This window comes from Microtus ochrogaster, chromosome 10 (assembly GCF_000317375.1).
Source record: "Microtus ochrogaster isolate Prairie Vole_2 chromosome 10, MicOch1.0, whole genome shotgun sequence".
Taxonomy (NCBI): domain Eukaryota; kingdom Metazoa; phylum Chordata; class Mammalia; order Rodentia; family Cricetidae; genus Microtus; species Microtus ochrogaster.
The window spans coordinates 51,940,863-51,959,485 of NC_022016.1; the positions used below are offsets into that span (position 1 = coordinate 51,940,863).

Below are 18,623 nucleotides of genomic sequence, written 5' to 3' on the forward strand. Positions count from 1 at the left end.
ATTTATTTATTTATTTATAGTTTCAATTTACATTCCAACCATAGTTCTCCACTCACCCCTCAGAGATTTACTGTTTAGTTTAGTGACTAGATCTTTGGTTGGTTGGTTTGTGTGGGGGAGCTCTGATACAAAGTCTCGTGTAGCCTAGGCTAGCCTTTAACCTCTGATTTTCTTGTCTCTGCCTCTCAAGTGCTAGAATTGTAGGTGCACCACCACTCGTGACAAGCTGTTTTTGTAAAAGGTAAATCGCAGCTTTCAAGGAGCTGAGGCCAAAGGATCAGGAGTTTGTAGCTCGCCTGAGAATAAATAACTTGTTCTATTTTTAAAGACCCTGTCTCTCTAAGGAGGGTTGAGGGTGTAGCTCAGTCCTAATAAATGTGTGTGTATATGGTGTGTGTGTTAGTGTGATAGGTGTTTTTACTGCCTCTGTGACGTCAGAGGATAAGCCTCATTTTGTGCATAGAGCCCTGAGCTGGCTTCACTGTCATAACCAGTACAAAAGCCTTTTCATAGGTTTTGAGTTTGTGGATTTCTTTTGTTTTATTTTCTATTTATTTATTTTTAAAAATGAAACAGGATTTCACTATGTATCTTGGGTGGTCTGGATAGAGTTCTGCCTGCCTCTGCCTCTTGAGTGCTGGGATTAAACACATGTGACATCACACCTGGTCTTGTTTTATGTTGTAGTATAAGTAATGTTTTTTTTCTTTTTTTCTTTTTTTTAAATATTTATTTATTTATTTATTATGCATACAATATTCTGTGTGTGTATGCCTGCAGGCCAGAAGAGGGCGCAAGACCTCTTTACAGATGGTTGTGAGCCACCATGTGGTTGCCGGGAATTGAACTCAGGACCTTTGGAAGAGCAGGCAATGCTCTTAACCACTGAGCCATCTCTCCAGCCCCAGTAATGTTTTTTTTCATTGAATATGTTTATTTATGAGTGTTCACCTGTGTGTATGACTCATAGGTTAGAAGAGGGGAGTCAGGGTCCCCTGGAATCAGAGTTACAAATAGTTATAAGCTTACATGTGTGCTAGGAATTTAATCCAGGTCCTCTGCAAGAACAACAGATGTGCCCTGCAGTGATGGCTTACACTTTTTATCCCAGTACTTGGGAGGCAGAGGCAGGTGGATCTCTGTGAGTTTGAGGCCAGCCTGGTCTACAGAATAAGTTCCAGGACAGGCCCCAAAAGCTACAGAGAAACCCTGTTTTGAAAAACCAAAAAAAAAAAAAAAAAAAAAGAAACCCAAAACAAATGCTCTTAACTTAACTTAACTGCTGAGTCATCTCTCCATCTTATGATTTTTTTTTTTTATTTTTTGGTTGTGAGCCTAGTCTTTAACAGCTGAATATTTTTTAGTATATTGATTTAGAACATTAGATTGTCTCAAATAAGAAGAATTTTGTCCCATCTGTGATGGGAAGTTGCTTTCAATATGATTAAATAGATTTGGATTGTGATTCATGGGGACATTTTGATTCTGCTGATATCTGCTAAAAAAATACATCAGGAGTATTCAAATTAGAATAATTCTTGGTGTTGATGTTAGCGATAATATACAATAAATTGATTTACTTCGTATTCTTTTTTTGTTTCTTTTTTTAAAATTAGTTATTATTCGTAGCATTGTTTTGCCTGAATGTATATTTTGTGTGAGGGTGTTAGACCCTGGAGTTGCAGACAGGTCTGAGCTGCCATGTGGGTGCTGGGAATTGAACCCGGGTCTTCTGGAAGAGCAGTCAGTGCTCTTAACCTCTGAGCCATCTCTCCAGCCCTTGTTTCTTAAGGAATTTTTGCCAGGGCACACTTTTAAAAATGAGAAGTCAGAGATAGGAGAGGTTATGGTCTAGTGGTTTCTTTTCCCCTCAAAACTGTATAGATATCTGAGATTGACCTTTAACTGATCCTTCTGCTTTGTGTCCCAAGTGTTGGGATGACAGACTTGTGTTACCATGCTAGACCTGGGCATTGTTATAAAATTATAAAATGTTTACACAAAACAGAAGGGTTTGCCTTTACATTTGGCATAAACATAGTTTCTAGTATTAGGTAACATTTCATAGGAGGTACTAATTGTCTTTATCTAAAGTATTTTTTATTTATTTATTTTAAGTGTATGAGCATTTGTCTGTATGTGTGTGTGCTATGTGCACGCCTGGTGCCTAAAGAGACCAAGAAGGGCAGGGTACTGGGTGCCTATAACTGGAGTTATACACAGCTGTGAGCTGCCATATAGGTGCTGAGAACTGAGCCTGGGTCCTCTGAAGAGCAGCAAATGCTATATCCTACAGAGCCATCAATCCAACCCTTATCCATAGTATTTTAACAAAGGCTGGGCGTGTAGCTCAGTGGTAGAGCACAAGCCCAGCCAGTAAGTCCCTTGGCTCACTCCCAGCCAGTCTACACATGCAAAATCATATTATAAATGTTATAGATGTCTACCTACTTCATGTGCTGGGGACTGAGCTCAAGGCTATACAAGTGCTTGGCAGGTAAGCATCCGACCACTGAACCGCATTCCTCGAAGTAACATGTCACAGAGGGGTAAAGAGCTAGCTTATTTCAGTGTCTCTGTTTGGTCTCCAGAACCCAGATGTGCTACTTCAAGTGCCAGGGAGACCGAGGCAGATGGAGCCTTTGAGGTCAAAGGCCAGCCAAGGTTTGTGGCCCCTGAGGAATGACACCCAAGGTTGTCCTCTGACCCACACACTCCCACACCATTCTGCTCACCCCACCTCCCCCCAAAACAAAACTTTCATTTGCTAGAGTTCTTAGAAAAGGAGTGCTCATGTCTCGAGAGTTAGCTCAGGGGTTAAGAGCACTTGCTGCCCTTCTAGAGGACGTGGGCTCAATTCCCACAGCTCACATGGTGGCTGACCCTGGACTTCAGCTCCAGGAGACTGATACCCTCTTCTGGCATCCTCAGGCACCAAGCACACAAGTGATGTGCAGACATACCTGCAGGCGAAATACCCATTTACATAAATTTTTTTTAAAGTTTTCAAAGAAAAGGATTGTTCATGTTAACCAATGGACAAAGGATTCTTTTAGATTGAACTCATTTTGATTAAAAAATACTTTCAAAATGTATCATTTTGATATTTTAGGCACACTCAAATGAAAATAAATGTATGTGTAAACATTCCTGTTTTGTGCTTTAAGTTTTGGGAGGGCTGCAGCTCTTGGGTGTCAACTGTGTGGACCAGTGACACAGTTCCTCATGCTGTGCTCACAGAGGGCAGTCTGCAAGAACAACTCTGCCTGGTCTGGGAAGTGGAAGACCCTGTCACCATCATGGTTTGGATTTTAGGACATCTGATGCGTCTGGATGGAAACTTGTAGGAAGGTATCTTAGTGTTCAGAAATACAGACAGAGCCAATGAAGACTTACATTCATTCCGATGCTTACTAAGTAAGTGACTCCCAAGTTCCCAGCCCTGCTTCCCCAAACTTCTTAACTTGGAAGTCCAGATGATTTCAACAAAGGAAATCAGAAAAGTCTAGATGGGAAGAAAAGTTCTATGTCATCTGAAAGTACACAGAAAACAACTAGTTATTGGCTTTTTCCAGAGTCTGTGAAATCTCCACAGCTTCCTTAAGTATTTAATGTTTTGATAGGTAATGAAAACCTAGTTACATACTTTGATACACTTTTAGATATTCTCAGCTTACCCCTCCCCCACTTTCTCCTGTAGCCCTAGCTGTCCTGGAACTGCGTTGTAGACGAGACTGGCCTTGAACTCAGATCCGCCTGCCTCTGCCTCCCGAGTGCTAGGATTAAGGGTGTGCAGCACCTCTGTCCTGCATTGGCTTGCTTTCTAAACAGAATCTCACTCTGTAGTCCAAGTTGGCCTTGAGGTTCAGCTCCTCCCCACCCTCTGAGTGCTGGCTCACAGCACAAGTGTGCGCCTTGCTCAGCTGCTCCACTTTTTGTTTAGTTTTATTTACTTATTTGTTTTTCTGAGACAGAGTCTTGATTGTGTGTCCCTGGCTGGCCTGAACTCACTCTGTAGACCAGGCTCACCTTGAACACACAGAGGTCCGCCTGCCTCTGCCTCTGCCTCCTGAGATTAAGCTTGTGCCAATATGCCCAGCTTGTACCTTGCATTTGACAAGACTGAGAAAGTCACAGGGCTGGGTGGTCTCGCACGTCTTTAATCCCCGCACTTGGAAGGCAGAGGCAGGTGGATCTCGGAGTTCAAGGCTAACCTGGTCTACAGAGTGAGTTCTAGGACAGCCAAGGTTACACAGAGAAACTCTGTCTCGAATAAGCAAAGCACAGGTAGACCATCTCTGAGCCGCATATTTGGGTTGCAGACAAACCCCATGGTTACTCACTGTCCTTCTGGGACTAAAGCTGTTCCACTGTTGCTGACTTTGGTGATCATTTAGTCGTCAGTAGTAGCAATGTCTAATGAGAGGGTTGAGGGTGTGACTCAGCTGGCACAGTACTTGCCCATGAGGACCCCAGCACTCCACGTGGAGACAGGAAGATCAGAAGTTCAAGGTTGTCCTCAGTTATGTATGGAAGCCAGTCTTAGCTAAGTAGAGCAAACTACAAGATTTAATGAGAAAAAGTGAAACTCTACACACATAGTAAGTATTTAATAAAAATTAGTTAAATCTGGATATAACCTGAAGTGGTGAGAAAGGGGCCCAGCAGAACAAAGCACCATGCCAAGTTCTGCACGTCTGGTTAATGGCCAAGTCTCCTTAGTCCTGAGTTACCTTAATTCACATCTTCCACCTTAATGTGAATGCCATAAAGTTGAAGGGAAGCGACCGACTCAGCCGGTATCCTTGTACCCACCAAGGGCCTGGTACTCTGCTGGTCTCCAGTGAGTACAGAGGCATAGTCCCGGAAATGGGAGGGCACTGGGGAGGGGAGCAGGTTAGAGCAAGGACACCAGCCTATCTGCAGTTAGGTTAGGGCACTGTCAGATAAGCAGGGTAGGGCAAAGTGGAACCCTAGAAAATCCAGACCAACCCTGTGTGACTGCATTCTATTTCCTTTAGGAGTCAGCTCTTTGAGAGCCACTCTGTGTGTGACTCAAAGCATACAGCCATCGGAACCAGCCCTGCATTTGAATTCTGGTTACGGCATGCTGTTCATAACCCATCGGGGGCTTGCCATTTAATTAAAATCTCATCATAATTGCACAAGGACCTCCATAACCTGGCTTCCCACTACCTCTTTGGCGAACACTTTTATCTCTTGCTCACTCAGCTCTGGCCATACCACACCACTGGCTCTTGTTTTGAGGACTTTGCCCTAGTTGCTCTCTTTGCCTGGAATACCTCCTCTCCATAGGCGTCTTGCTTCTCTGGCATTTTTTTTAGATCTGTGGTCATTGTCTGCTTATCTGGCCAGCAGGTGTGAGTGACTTCCCCTTGCCTACTCCTTCCCCTTCACTTGAATTTATTTGTTTTGGTAGGAATCTCCCCTCCTGGTGTGTGTTTTTTATCCACCCTTGAGAACTTAAACTTCCTGAAGTAAGTGCCGTCTGGGGTATAGGACAGTGTGGAGCAGGTGCTGTCCTCTGGATGAACAAGTCAGTGGTAGTCTACTTTTGAGCGTTTGTTGGCGGAGGGTGCTCGTTCCCAGCCTCCTGGACCTGAAATAATCACTCAGAAACCATATTATTTGCAATACTGTTAGGTCAATAGCTTAAGCATATTTCTGGATAATTCTTATATTTTAAATTAACCCATTTCTATTAATCTGCGTAAGTTCCGTCCCAGGCATCTGTGATCAATCAATTGTAAACACCAGCTGGCGTGGTGTTGCATGCCTTTAATCCCGGCATTTAGGAGGCAGAGGCAGGTGAATCTCGAGTTCAAGGCAGCCTGGTCTACAGAGTGAATTCCAGGACAGCCAGAGCTACCAGAGAAACCCTGTCTTGAAAAAGCAACCAAACAAAATTAGTTGTAAACACTACTTCCCGTGAACCAACAAGAGTAGTCAGTTAATAAGTTCTGTTCTTTAGATAGCGTGAGTCAGCGTGTGCAAGGTCCTGAGTTCCCAAGGAGACAGACAGACAGACACACACACACTACACATACACACACAACATGCAACTGTCCTCCAACTTCCTCCAATCTTCCCCGACCTTCCGTGACAACCAAAGAAAGAAAATAGAAAGCAAGGCAGGAAGAAATCAAGGGCTCTGTCCCTTGCAGGGACTAGTGAGGGACAGAACAGAAGGTTTCTGCAGACCAGTACTGACACAGGCCCTCTTGCTAGGCCTGGGCCAGGCCAGGAGATTGGATGTGGAAGATTAAAGCATGAGCATTCCCAGGCTACCGGATACCTAGGAAAAGGAAGGGGCTGAGCAAAACTGTGTATTTGACTGTGATGCCATCTAGGAAAGAATGCTCTCCATTGGAGTCTATGTGCCTGGGATTGAATAATTTACCGTGTCACTTGCTGTGTGTGCACAGATAAGATATGTGTATTGCCTGCCTGTATATCTATTTCAGACCATTGCTATAGAAGTTAGAGGGTGTGTACACAACTTGATCAAGTATTGACACTAGAAGAACTTAATAAGTGTTCACCTGCTGCTAAAATAAACGTTCATTGTCTTAGAAACATTTTCTGTTTTTTTTTAAAAGCTAGTTTATATTGTTAGATACATTTTCATTGTTGTTGTTTTTGAGGCAGGATCTGATGTATTCCAGACTGTGTTTGAACTTCCTACATACCCTTGGGTACCTCTGAACTTAAAGTCATGCACCACTCTTGGCTTGGTTTTTTTTTTTTTTTAAATGCGGTGCTGAGGATTGAACCCAGGACTTCATACAAGCTAGACAAGCTCCCTACCAAGTAAACTGCATCCCCAGCCCCATGGATTAAAATTGCTTGCTGCAGGATGCTGTAGTGACTCACACTTGGAATGTCAAGAAAAATGTGATTTTTGAAAAAAAAAAAAAGAATCAGGAGTCCTCCCACCAGACCATGTATTCTCTCCCTCATGATCCCTTTGGATCACTGCAAATCATTTTTCTTTATTTATGGTTTGAAATCCAACTAGACAAAATCATCAAGAGTCTGACTCATAGGCTGTTAAGGCAGGAAGATAGAAAGCTTGCGGCCAGCCTAAGCTGCAGATTGAGACTGTCTCAAAAAAAAAAAAAAACAAGTCAGAAGACGTTGCAGATTGCTGTAGCTCTGAGGCTCTTTCAGAGGTAGTGAGTGTTCCCTTCTCTTTCTTGTGCTACTGGGATGGAGCCCCGGGCTTTGGTCCATGCACTTCCAATCCACTGCTTTCCCAGTCCTAAGGGGGTTGAACATTTAGTGTCATGGGACATTGAGAACAATTGATCAGTTCTTTGGAGACAACAAACCAAACCACGTCTGCTTAGCGCCATACGTGGGAGGAGAAGGGTGCTCCTGGGAAGCACTCTGGAGGATCGTGTCTGTCAGGATTCTGGTCTTAGCCTGGTTCCTGTTAGTTGCATGCATGTGGGCTATGGGGTGACGAGTGCTCTGAGAAGTAGGATGCTCATGATGAATGTGTTTATTTTTTTTTAAAATAAATTTCCTCCCTTCTTTCTAGCTGCTCAGATAAAGAATTTGATGAGCCAACTTGGAACTAAGCAAGACTCAAGCAAGCTCCAGGAAAATTTGTGAGTAGCTTCCCAACAAGCCTGAGTTTTGTGCTGGCCTTTGAGGACATAGTGTCTGCCCACTTCAGGTCTGTGAGGTCAGAACAGGAGGCAGTGGGTCAGGTGGTAATAGCTGAATCTGGGAGAGGGGACCAAAGTTTATTAATACATCCAGATTTCTCCTGCCTTGAACTGCGTCTTTTCTTCCCTTGGTCAGGTTCGCAGAGTTATTTAGGGAGTTAGAGAAGGAACTCCTCCACTCTTCAGTTGTTTCAAGGAGCCATATCGTGTCCCTGTGTTGATGACCCTCTGTTGACACAAGACTCCTGACGATTTAGTCTAGGTGATTTCCAGCTCTAAATGAAAAAAGTTCATTCTCAGTGATGGCGAGGAACCGTGCAAGAGAAAAGAAATGGTCTGGTGGGGAAACTGAATGTTTTTAAAAATTGCATTTTTCTTGACTTGATGTTTGCTTCTAGTCTTGGGGCTGGAGAGATGGCTCTGTGGTTAAGAGCACTGGTTGCTCTTCCAGAGGACACGGTTCAATTCCCAGCACTGACATTGTGGCTCACAACTATCTATAGCTTCATTTCCACAGGATCCAGCTCTGTTTTTTTGGCCTCTGTGGGCACTGCTTGCGTGTAGTGCAGAGTTATACATGCAGGCAAGTCACCCATTTACATAAAATAATAAAGTAAAACTTCTATTCTTTAGGGCCAACAGGATGGTTCAGCAAGTAAAGAAAAGAGCTTGCCATCAAGCCGGGGATCTGAGTTTGATTGTTAATTACATAGTGGAAGGAGAACTCTTTAACTCTGGAAAGTTGTTTTCTAATGTCAGCGTGTCCCACATGCATCTTGGCACACCTGTACCCACATGCACACACACACACACACACACAAATAAAATGTCATTTTTTTAAAGTTTTGGTGTTCTTGTATATGTGTGTGTGTATGTATATATATATATATGTATATATGTGCATGTGGGTACAGGTATATATATACACAGATGCATACATGCCCCTTGCACTTCCCCCAAGACAAGATCTCAGACTAGCCTCAAACTCAACAGAGATCTGCCTCCCTTTGCCTCCTTAGTGCTGGGATTAAAGGAGCGCAACACCAGATTCTTTAAATCTGCTGAGCAGCCTTGTTTGTTTCCTCTCAATGTTGTGAAGTGAGGGAGTGAGTGACTGCTATCACAGGATGCTATTCTAGGGAGAGGTGACATGTCTGCATATGTTAGCATTTCTGGGACGGTCTGGCTTCTGATGGACTCCTTCTGTTGTCTCTTTTGTTTTCTAATCCTAGCTGTCTGCTTGCAGTGAAAAAGATGATGTGCTGACCTAGTCAGTAAGGCTGCTACAGCAGTAGATCATAGACAAAATAGTTCATAAACAAGCCAGATTTGTTTCTCTCATAGTTCTCCAGGCTGAGGGGTTGAAGATCAAGACTCTAGCAGACACGGTGTCTAATGAGGGCCCTCTTTTTCACAGATAACATTTAGTGTTTGTTATCCTTTTGAAGTGGTCTCACCATAGCCCCAGCTGTCCTGTGTAGGTCAGGCTAGTGTCCTGGAGATACACCTGCCTCTGCCACCTGAGTGCTGGGATTAAATGAGTATGCCCTGTGCTAGGCAACTGATGCTTTCTCATCATGTCCTCACTTGGTGGAAGCGGTAAGGCCGGCAGTTCTGGTGCCTCGTAGGAGGCATTAATCCGTTCACGAAAGGCCCATACAAGCTCATCCCTTTCTAGTCCTATCTCCTAATAACATCGCTTGGGGGCTAGGATTTCAACATGAGTTTAGACTATAGCATGTGGCTTCTCTGTCACCTCATAAAACCTTCATAGGGAAGAACTTTTTATTTATCTATTTTTTATTTCTATAGTATCACTTTTACATTTCATGTTCTTCCCTCTTGAATTTCTTTTTCCTTCCTTCCATCCACCCATCCCACTATGCAGAGGCTGGCCTCAAACTGTTGGACTCAAATGTTCCTCCTATACCAGCCTCAGAGGAGCTGGGACTAGTGGTGAAGGCCACTGTGCCCAGCACCCAGCTTCTCTCTGGGTGGATTTTGGTTGTTACTTTTTATGGTGTTAGAGATTGAGCCCAGTATCTTGCACAAGAGGCAAGTGCTCTAAATGGCATAGGGCTGTGTTTTGGAGGGAAGAGCTAGAAAGTCAGGCATAACAAGGGAGGGAATCTAAGGATAAATCTGCAAAAGAATCAGCTTTTAAGCAAGAGCTTGGAAATAGATCTTTGGAATTTTTTTTCTAGGTGCATGTTTCATCTAACCCTAGTCCGTGCACTGTATAGGTACTGATAATGCAGAGCTCCTGGGAAATCAGTGGGGATTTTAAGTGAGCTCAGTGTGTTAAAGCCGTTAGGTTTGGGTGTAGGTAGTGATTATTCCTATGTTTGTATCAGAATACTGTCACACTTTTCTTCCCAAATGCTGACATTCCTTATCTGTGCTTCCTCCAGGTATCATTGAAGCAGGTATCATTAAGCATCTTTCTGCTCAGTGGAACTGCTTCAGTAATGAGGAAGGCCTTGAAGTGGGTTTGTGAGCACAGGCATTGAAGCACCTGTTTGAATGGCCCTTCGCTCCTTGCACTGGGAGCCTAAAGGAACAGTAGTAGACAGAGCTCTGAGGAAGCCATGGCGCCCTGACTCCTGTCTTTTCTCTCTCAGGCAACAGCTGCAGCACTCCACAAATCAGCTCGCCAAGGAGACAAATGAGTTGTTGAAGGAATTAGGGTCCTTGCCCCTACCCTTGTCTGCGTCAGAGCAGGTTGGTATTTTCTGTTTTGTTTGTTGATAGAAAAGGACTTTGCTCTGATAGAGTAGTAGTGTGTGGAACAAAAGCTAGAAGGGCTTTTGTTTTGAACCGTGATTTCCTTACCACATGCCGTAGTTTCTTTTCTGTTGCCGTGATAAAATACTACAACAAAAAGCAGCCTAGAGGAGGCTTTTTTTTTTTAAGTTCACAATTCCAGCTTACAGTCTATTATTATGGGAAAATCAAGGTAGCCTGAAGCAGCTAGCCGCATCTCATCCACGGTCAGAGGAGAGAGAAATGAGTGCATGCATGCTTGTTCTTTCCCACATGCTGTGCTCAGCTCCACACAGTTCATGATCTCCTGCCTAGGGAATGGTGCTGCCTACAGTGTCTGGATCCTCCTGCACTAATTGATTTAATTAATTAAGGCAGTCTCCCATATACATGCTGACAGCCAACCCAGTGCAAACAATCCCTCATTGAGACTCTTTTTCCAAGTAATTATAGGTTGTGTAACAATGACCATCAAAGTTACTACACTACCTGTACACAGAGGCAGCATGACTCTTGTAGCAATAATGTATGTATGAGGTGTAGCAGGGTGCCTGGCATTCAGCATGTCCTTAGTGTGTGCTGGCTACTGCTGTTATTGATAACATACTACAATGTATTTTGCCAAAGAAGAATCTCAGTGTTTGCATCTCCCTTGGGTTTGGTATCAGCTACGCTTGCAGGGTCCTTAGTTTGTTTTGTGCCTCATATCTATATTTCTAATTAAGCATCTTTCAGATTTTGCAGTCACTTCTGTGTCTCACCAAACATCAGCCATAGGTCTCAGGATAAAGGACTGCTCAGGGAAGAATTCTCTGTTCTGCTGGAGGTGTTCTGTAGTTGAGTGCTTGCATACAGTGCCTGCGGGTAGCCTTGGGTTTGATCCCCAGCATTACTGGGGCATCCTAGTGAGTGTCTGAAGCATAAATCTAATTAATCTTATCAATAAAAAATCAGGAGTCAGAAATTGGGGCAAAAACCTGAAAGATTGCCGGGCGGTGGTGGCGCACGCCTATAATCCCAGCACTCGGGAGACAGAGGCAGGTGGATCTCTGTGAGTTCAAGGCCAGCCTGGTCTACCAAGGGAGTTCCAGGACAGGCTCCAAAGGTACAGAGAAACCCTGTCTCGAAAAACCAAAAAAAAAATAAAAAAAATAAAAACCTGAAAGATTAGAGAAGCAGGGGACCATCCACAGTTGCTTCTACTTCTTCAGTTCCTCCATCCAAAAAGGCTGAGATTTTTCTCTCAGCCCTGCCTTACCACTTCCTGTATGCTATCTACCTTCAGTCCTCCAAACCTCTGTGGTTAACTAGTGACTGGCTCTGCCCTCTGACTCCAAGAAAGCTTTATTTATTAGTCAGAACACAATGAAAATATCACACAAATGTCCTCTGGTCATCTCTGTTTACTTATACTTCAATGATGGGCCTGTCTCCCTTCCTTCCAGCTTCTCCAGCTTGCTTCCAAATCATCCCTTTCCTTCTCCAGCTGTGCACTGAAGAAGTACACATTTGCCAGTGCTGATCACTTTCATAGTAATGCAAAAGGAGTCTAAAGGCCTAGTGCAGGCGGAGTATTATAAATACTCCAGAAATGTATAAATAGAAAGTTAGGTCTGCTACCAAAAACTTCAGCTAATGTGTTCCAAAGACAAAGACAAATATATTATGAATGCTGTTACTCCCTTCCATTAGCCTGAATCATTAAGAATACAAAATAGTGCTGCAAACATGCTCTCCTCAGTGAAATACAATTCCGTTTCTCTCCTGTTGTGCTGACTTCTCTTTGTCTTTTCCACATCTACTCTGGCCCGGCCCCATCACTCACCTTTTCCCCAGTGCCCTATATGCTAGCCCATACACCTGCTTTCTATCGGTGGCCGGCTCCTGGTTTGGGTTTGTTTGTTATCGGTGGCTGGCTCCTGGTTTGGGTTTGTTTGTTTGTTTTGTTTTGTTTTTTGTTTTTGAGCTCCCTTCTTTCAAGTCAGTATTTCACTATGTAGCCCGTTTGCTCTAGAATTTGTGGCAGTCCTTCATCTCTGCCTTCCCATTGCTGGCTTCTAAGAGCACCTGGCTTTTTTGTTTTCTCAGGTCCTCTCACTCACCCTGTCTCTTCTGAAACCTGCTCTTCCATGATACTCTTTAGTTCTGTCCCCCAACTCTAATGGTGCCCAAGATGATTTCAGCCTTCTTCACTGTTTCATCCTCGAAGCTGGCACACTCCAAAGGTCTGCTGTTGACTCTGATTTCTTCACCCCATTCGCTCTTCCTCAGGAGCCTCACTTACAGACTTCAGTACTGCCTTTTGTAATTGTGGCACCCAGATAGTTCCCCAAATTTAGCTCCAAAGCCTTCAGGCATTTGATTGTATTGCCAGCTGTTGTTGACAATACCTCTTCTGTTGTCTCCAACTTATTTGTGGTACTGGGAATGGAATCCAGAGCCTTGCATATACTAGATACCTGATCGACCACTGAGCTGTATCTCCAACCCTTGGCATCTCCTCTTGAATATACTTCCTCCCTGTAAAGTGTGGTGATAGTGGTCTTCTGAATTCCTCATTCAAACCTAGGAGATGAGTTGATTGGCTCTACCTGTCATCATAGAAATAGTTTACATGCAAGGACTGGGTGCATATAGCTCAGTGGTAGAGCACTTAGCTGGCATGTGCACGGTCTTTGGTTCTATTCGTAGCACAGGAAGAAAAAAAAAATGTGCCTTTTGATCTAATCCCTAAGGGAAAAAAATTCTGAAGGGGAAAAAGATGTGTTTGTTTTAGAATCAAGTATAAATTAGCATTATAATGGGACTCACTTTAGCTTTATTTATAGTGATTTAAAACTGGCAACAATGGAACGAATGTTTACATAAAATGTACTAAAAACAAGTTCATAAAATGTATGTAATAATAAAGTTCATGATTATAAAGAGTATAGTAAAGCAGAAGGTATTTATGATATATCTTAAAAATAGTGTTTTGGCACTGAGGGTAACTTAGTGCTAGGGTGGTTGCTTGGTATGTATAAGGCCCTGTGTTTGACCCAGTGAGTTTTTATTTATTTGTTTGTTTATTGGTGTCTCTGTAGTCCTGGTGTCCTGGGAAACTCATTGTATAGACCAGGCTGGCCTTGAACTCACAGAGATCCTCTTTCCTTTTCCTCCTGAGTGCTTAGATCAAAGGCATCATCCCTGGCGTCAGTAATTTTAGGTGGTAAGGTTGGGGTGATATTCCGTCCCTTCTTACAGCAGTCTTCTCATCTTTGCCTGCTGAGTACTGGGATTACAGCCCACAGAATTTTGGGGATGGGGTGGGACACTTGTTTGTTTGTTTGTTTGTTTGAGACAAAGTCTCACTATGTAACTCTAGTTGACCTGGAACTCACTTCGTAGACCAGACTGGCCTTGCACTCACAGAGGTTCACCTGCCTCTGCCTCCCAAGTGCTGGGGTTAAAGGGGTGCACCACTGTGCTGGTTATACTGTTTTTAATGCAAAGATTAAAATCCTTACCTAAACTTGCTTTCAAGTGTTGCCATAGCTTTCTCAGGTCTGAAATCTGAGTCATTCTTGATTTTACCCCTCTTCCTCCATCTCTAGATACTAAGTCACAATGTTTCTTAAATTCCTCTTTGTGATCCAATTACTGCCATTATATCCTCCTACCCATTAAACCTAGATTGTTGCAGTAAGTTTTTTTACTTCTTCCTATTCCAGCTGCCGTCACAGTCTAATTTCTCCAAGTTATAGGTTGTGTTCCCTGCTCAGTTGCCATTGCTCTGTTCCTTAGAGGTGACTCCTGAATGCACTTGGTTGACATTTGGAACTGGCTAGTTAGTCTTTCCTGCTTTTCCAGTCTTAGCCTCTCTTATTTACCAAACTACCTTTTTTTTTTTAAAGTTTTGCTATTTTCTACCATTATGATGTGGGAAAATAAGCTATTTTAAAAATATAATATTTAAGTCAGGCTCGCGGGTGCACACCTTTAACCCAGCACCGTGTCGCTGCCACAACTTTCTGTGTCCTTGTACCATGGGGGAAGACTGGGACGCTGTTCCCTGTCCAGGTCTGGCCCAGCGCAGGCCTCTTTATTTGTACATTTTGAGAGATATGAGTACGCTTAGTGAAGGTTACCTGAGGGTAAATGAGGTAGTTTTTAAGTTCTTGAAAAATTTGAAACTCAAAAAGAAAAGCTGTAAAAGAAAATAGCGATGGTTTCCAGGAAAGCTCGTAACTCAGTATAAAGGAGTAGAGTTTCACAAAAAATAGTCCCTTTAGTCCAGTCTGAGCGCAAAGGCCTTTACTTTGCATTTAGATTCTCCAGGCAACAAGTATTCCAAACTGCAGTTCCTTTTGGGTTATGAGATCAATGACACCTTGTTCTCAGGTTCATCAGTGTGCTTTGACCCAGTCCATAGGGTTAACCCGGGATTTGGGTTAGGAAGGAGCAAGTTTACTAACTTAAGGAAGAGCCTATTTTGTAATAATTTTTATACTTTGAAATCTCTTAGATGTATAATTGTGCTTTTAATGGGTATTAAAACCAAGTGATTCCAAGTTTGTTTGAAATGTCAAGTTCTTGTTTGATTTCTTCAGCGCCAGCAGAGACTTCAGAAGGAGCGTCTCATGAATGACTTCTCGTCAGCCTTGAACAATTTCCAGGCCGTGCAGAGAAGGGTGTCTGAGAAGGAGAAAGAAAGTATCGCCAGAGCAAGAGCTGGATCTCGTCTTTCTGTGAGTTCATTCCCAAGAGAAGGCCATTGCAAGCCCAGAGTCTCCCCAAGGTGTTCTCCCTTTCCAACCACTGGCCCTGTTCACTCTGTACCAAATGAGAGTCACCAGCAGAATGCTTTGTCCTTGGGTCTGCACTGAGGCAGACTTGCATGCATCCATTTCCTACTCAAGACTCGACAGATTTTCAGAGTCCTGTGTCATCTTATAGATGCTGTTAGAGTGGAGGGATGTCACTCTTTGGTCCTATAGCTAAGGCTTCCCGTGTTTTGTGTCTCTGGATGGTTTTGGATAACAGCAGCAATAATGCCATCTGCTTTCTAGGCAGAAGACAGGCAAAGAGAAGAGCAGCTCGTCTCGTTTGACAGGTAAAGAGTCATTCATCCAGCCTGCTGGGTAGTTACTGCCAGTCCACACCTTTTACCTATTATTATTATCATTTTTTTATGTTTATGGAGTTATCGCTTACATGTAATTTTATGCACTTGTGAATGCCTGGTAACTATAGAGGCCAGAAGAGAGCTTCGGATCCCTTGGAACTGGAGTTTCATATGGTTGTGAGCTACCATGTAGGTGCTGAGTCAAACCTGGTCCTCAACACATGCAACCAGTGCTCTTGACAGTTGAGCCATCTCTCTCCAGCCTCTTTGTGACTGTTTTCACTTTTTAAAAAATCAGAGTTGCACATAATGGTGCACAACTCCTTTAATCCCAGCACTTAGGAGGCAGAGGCAGGCGGATCTCTGTGAGTTTGAGTCCAGCCTGGTCTATAGGGTGAGTTCCAGGACAGCTAGGGCTACACAGTGACACCCTGTCTCAAAATAAAATTAAATTAAAAAGCTAAAAAGGTCAGGGAGGGACTGGAGAGATCTCAGCAGTTAAGAGCACTGGCTGCTCTTCCAGAGGTCCAGAGTTCAATTCCCAGCAACCACATGGTGGCTCACAACCATCTGTAATGAGGTCTGGTGCCCTCTTCTGGCCTACAGGCAGGATACTGTAAAATAAATAAATAAATTTAAAAAAAAAAAAAAAAAGGTCAGGGAGTTGAGCCAGGCACAGTAATGCATTCCTATAACCCCAGCACTTTAGGGATGAGGCAGGAGGATCAAGAGAGTTGGAGGATAGCCTACACTACAGCGCTTGACACTCAAGGAAGTAAATGAGTAAATAGATAGAGTTAGAGAGACCACTCAGTGGTTAAGAACAGAGGACAAGGGTTTAGTTCCCAGTACTCATATAGAGGCTGACAACTGTCTGTAGTCCAGTTCCAGGGGATCCAGTGCTATCTTCTAGCTACCAGCATGTACACACATGGTATACATACATACATGCAGACAAAAAAAGTAAAGTAAAAAACAGCTGGATATTGGAGCTGCAGAGATAGCTGAGCAGTTAAGAGCACTGGCTGTCTTCCAGAACACTGGGGTTCAATTCCTAGAACCTACACCGTGGCTCACAACTCTTTGCAACCATCAGTGCCAGGAGAACTCTTGCCCTCTCCTGGCCTCCTTGGGCATGGTACCTGAAGTAAGCTTTAGGCTAGCCAGGGCTATATAGTGATCTGTCTCCAAAAATAGGGAAAAGGATTACATAGGAACTCACTATGCAGATCATATCTGTTAATTTGGAACTGAAGTGGCTTGTCACATATGTATTAATCTCTCCCACTACACTGTGGGTGAAGAACAGGCTTTATATATTATATAGGTGAAGTATGATTTATCCATATTGTTGAAATAATGCACAAGGGCTAGAAAGATGGCTCAGTGGGCAAATGCACATGCTGCCAAGGCTGGCAGCCTGGATGTCACATGGTAGAAGGAAAGAACTGAGTCCTAGAGATTGTCCCCTGACCTCCACTGGCTTGTACATGCATGTGCGAGCACAAATTAAAACAAATGTACTGGGCATGGTGGCACATGCCCCTGGGGAGACCAAGACAGGCAGGTCTCTGGGTTCAAGACTATGATCTACATAGTCTATGTAATCCCTCCGACTTTTGGGGACAGGTTACTATGTAGCCCTGACTGGCCTGAAGCTTGCTTTGCAAACCAGGCTGGCCCTTAAATCAAGGAGATCCTCCTGTCTCTATCTTCTGAGTTCTGGAATTAAAGGCATGTACCACCACACCCAGCCTATACATGTAATGATTTTTTAAAATTTATTTTTATTTTATGTGCCTTGGTGTTTTGTCTGTATGTATTGTGCATGAGAGTGTTGGATCTCTTGGAAGTGTAGTTTATCTGTAGACATATGTGAGCTGCCATGTGAGTGCTGGGAATTGAACCTATGTCCTCTGGAAGAGCAGCCAGTGCTCTTAACCTCTGAGTCATCCCTCCGGACCATAATGATACTTTTTAAAGAGTCAGAAACTATATAATATTGAATTTTCCAAGTAATTTTTAATAAGTAGCATACTTTTCTTCTAAGTACTTGAAAAAATCAAGTTGCAAACATTTCCATTAGCCTTTAGTTTGGTTTTCTGTGAAGTAGAGTCTGTCTTAAAAGAGTCTCAAGGAACTTCCTGCCAGATGTGCTCCTCACAGGTGAGTTGCTGAAACCCTGTTTGATGGCGGAGTCTACTGTCCTCCACTTTTCCTCCCTTCATTTACTGCCCCTGGACTCAGCTTGTGCTCTGGGTGTGCCCTAGAGAGCTAGGTCAGTGCACCTCGACTTTAAACCCCTGGATACTTCCCTGGTCTAGTAAGTCCTAGCAAGACTGCAAAAAAATGCCCCTAAGTGAGAAAGGCAAGGAGGCCTGTCCTCCATAATTCTGTGGCAATTTTATTTTATTTTGTATCGCATCCTTGTCTCTGGAGAGGAAATATGGCCCTCAGAGATTTTGCATTGCTAGCAGAAGAGTTGGCTCCTGGGTAATGTCTGTCTAGGTCCTGCTGTCAGCAGAGATGTAGTTATGTCTCCTCGTACCTTAGAGAGAAGGAACCAACTGGAGTACTTGTCTCTCTGTAGCCATGAGGAGTGGAACCAGATGCAGAGCCAGGAGGATGAGGCAGCCATCACTGAACAAGACCTGGAACTTATTAAAGAGAGGGAGACGGCGATTCGGCAGCTGGAGGTAAGAGGCAGGGTGTGGCTTTTGTTTGGCTTGGGCATCTGCAGATGTTTGGAGATTTTTTGCTGGATTAGTATGAAAAGGGCTGGATTGAGTCTCTGTGTACTTTATATTATCAAAATTGAACTACTGCTGTGTGCTGCTGGCCTGGGCTCTCAGGAGCACTCAATGCTTCCTCAAACTTCACTTCATGCATGGTCTCCAGGAGAGACACATGCATAGAAAACAGCAAGGCAGACAATACTGTGTTACTTCCTGGAACTTTCCCCGTCTCTGCAGCAGTCTTTCAGTTAACCAGGGTTCTGTGGGACACTCCTTCCCGTGGTCTGAACGGCCCAACAGAAAGGTGGGCCAAAGCTCTTGCTCTGT

The 18,623-nt window shown here is 43.6% G+C and overlaps 1 protein-coding gene across 1 annotated transcript in view; it reads left to right on the forward strand.

The window, feature by feature from the left end:
- Stx12 (syntaxin 12) overlaps positions 1-18,623 on the forward strand; it is a 31,151-nt gene that overhangs the window by 6,505 nt on the left and 6,023 nt on the right. Inside the window, exons 2-6 of the mRNA XM_005353113.3 lie at positions 7,565-7,634; positions 10,316-10,415; positions 15,047-15,184; positions 15,506-15,549; positions 18,152-18,257. Coding sequence (XP_005353170.1) covers positions 7,565-7,634; positions 10,316-10,415; positions 15,047-15,184; positions 15,506-15,549; positions 18,152-18,257 — 458 coding nt within the window. The remainder of the gene's footprint in view (positions 1-7,564; positions 7,635-10,315; positions 10,416-15,046; positions 15,185-15,505; positions 15,550-18,151; positions 18,258-18,623) is intronic.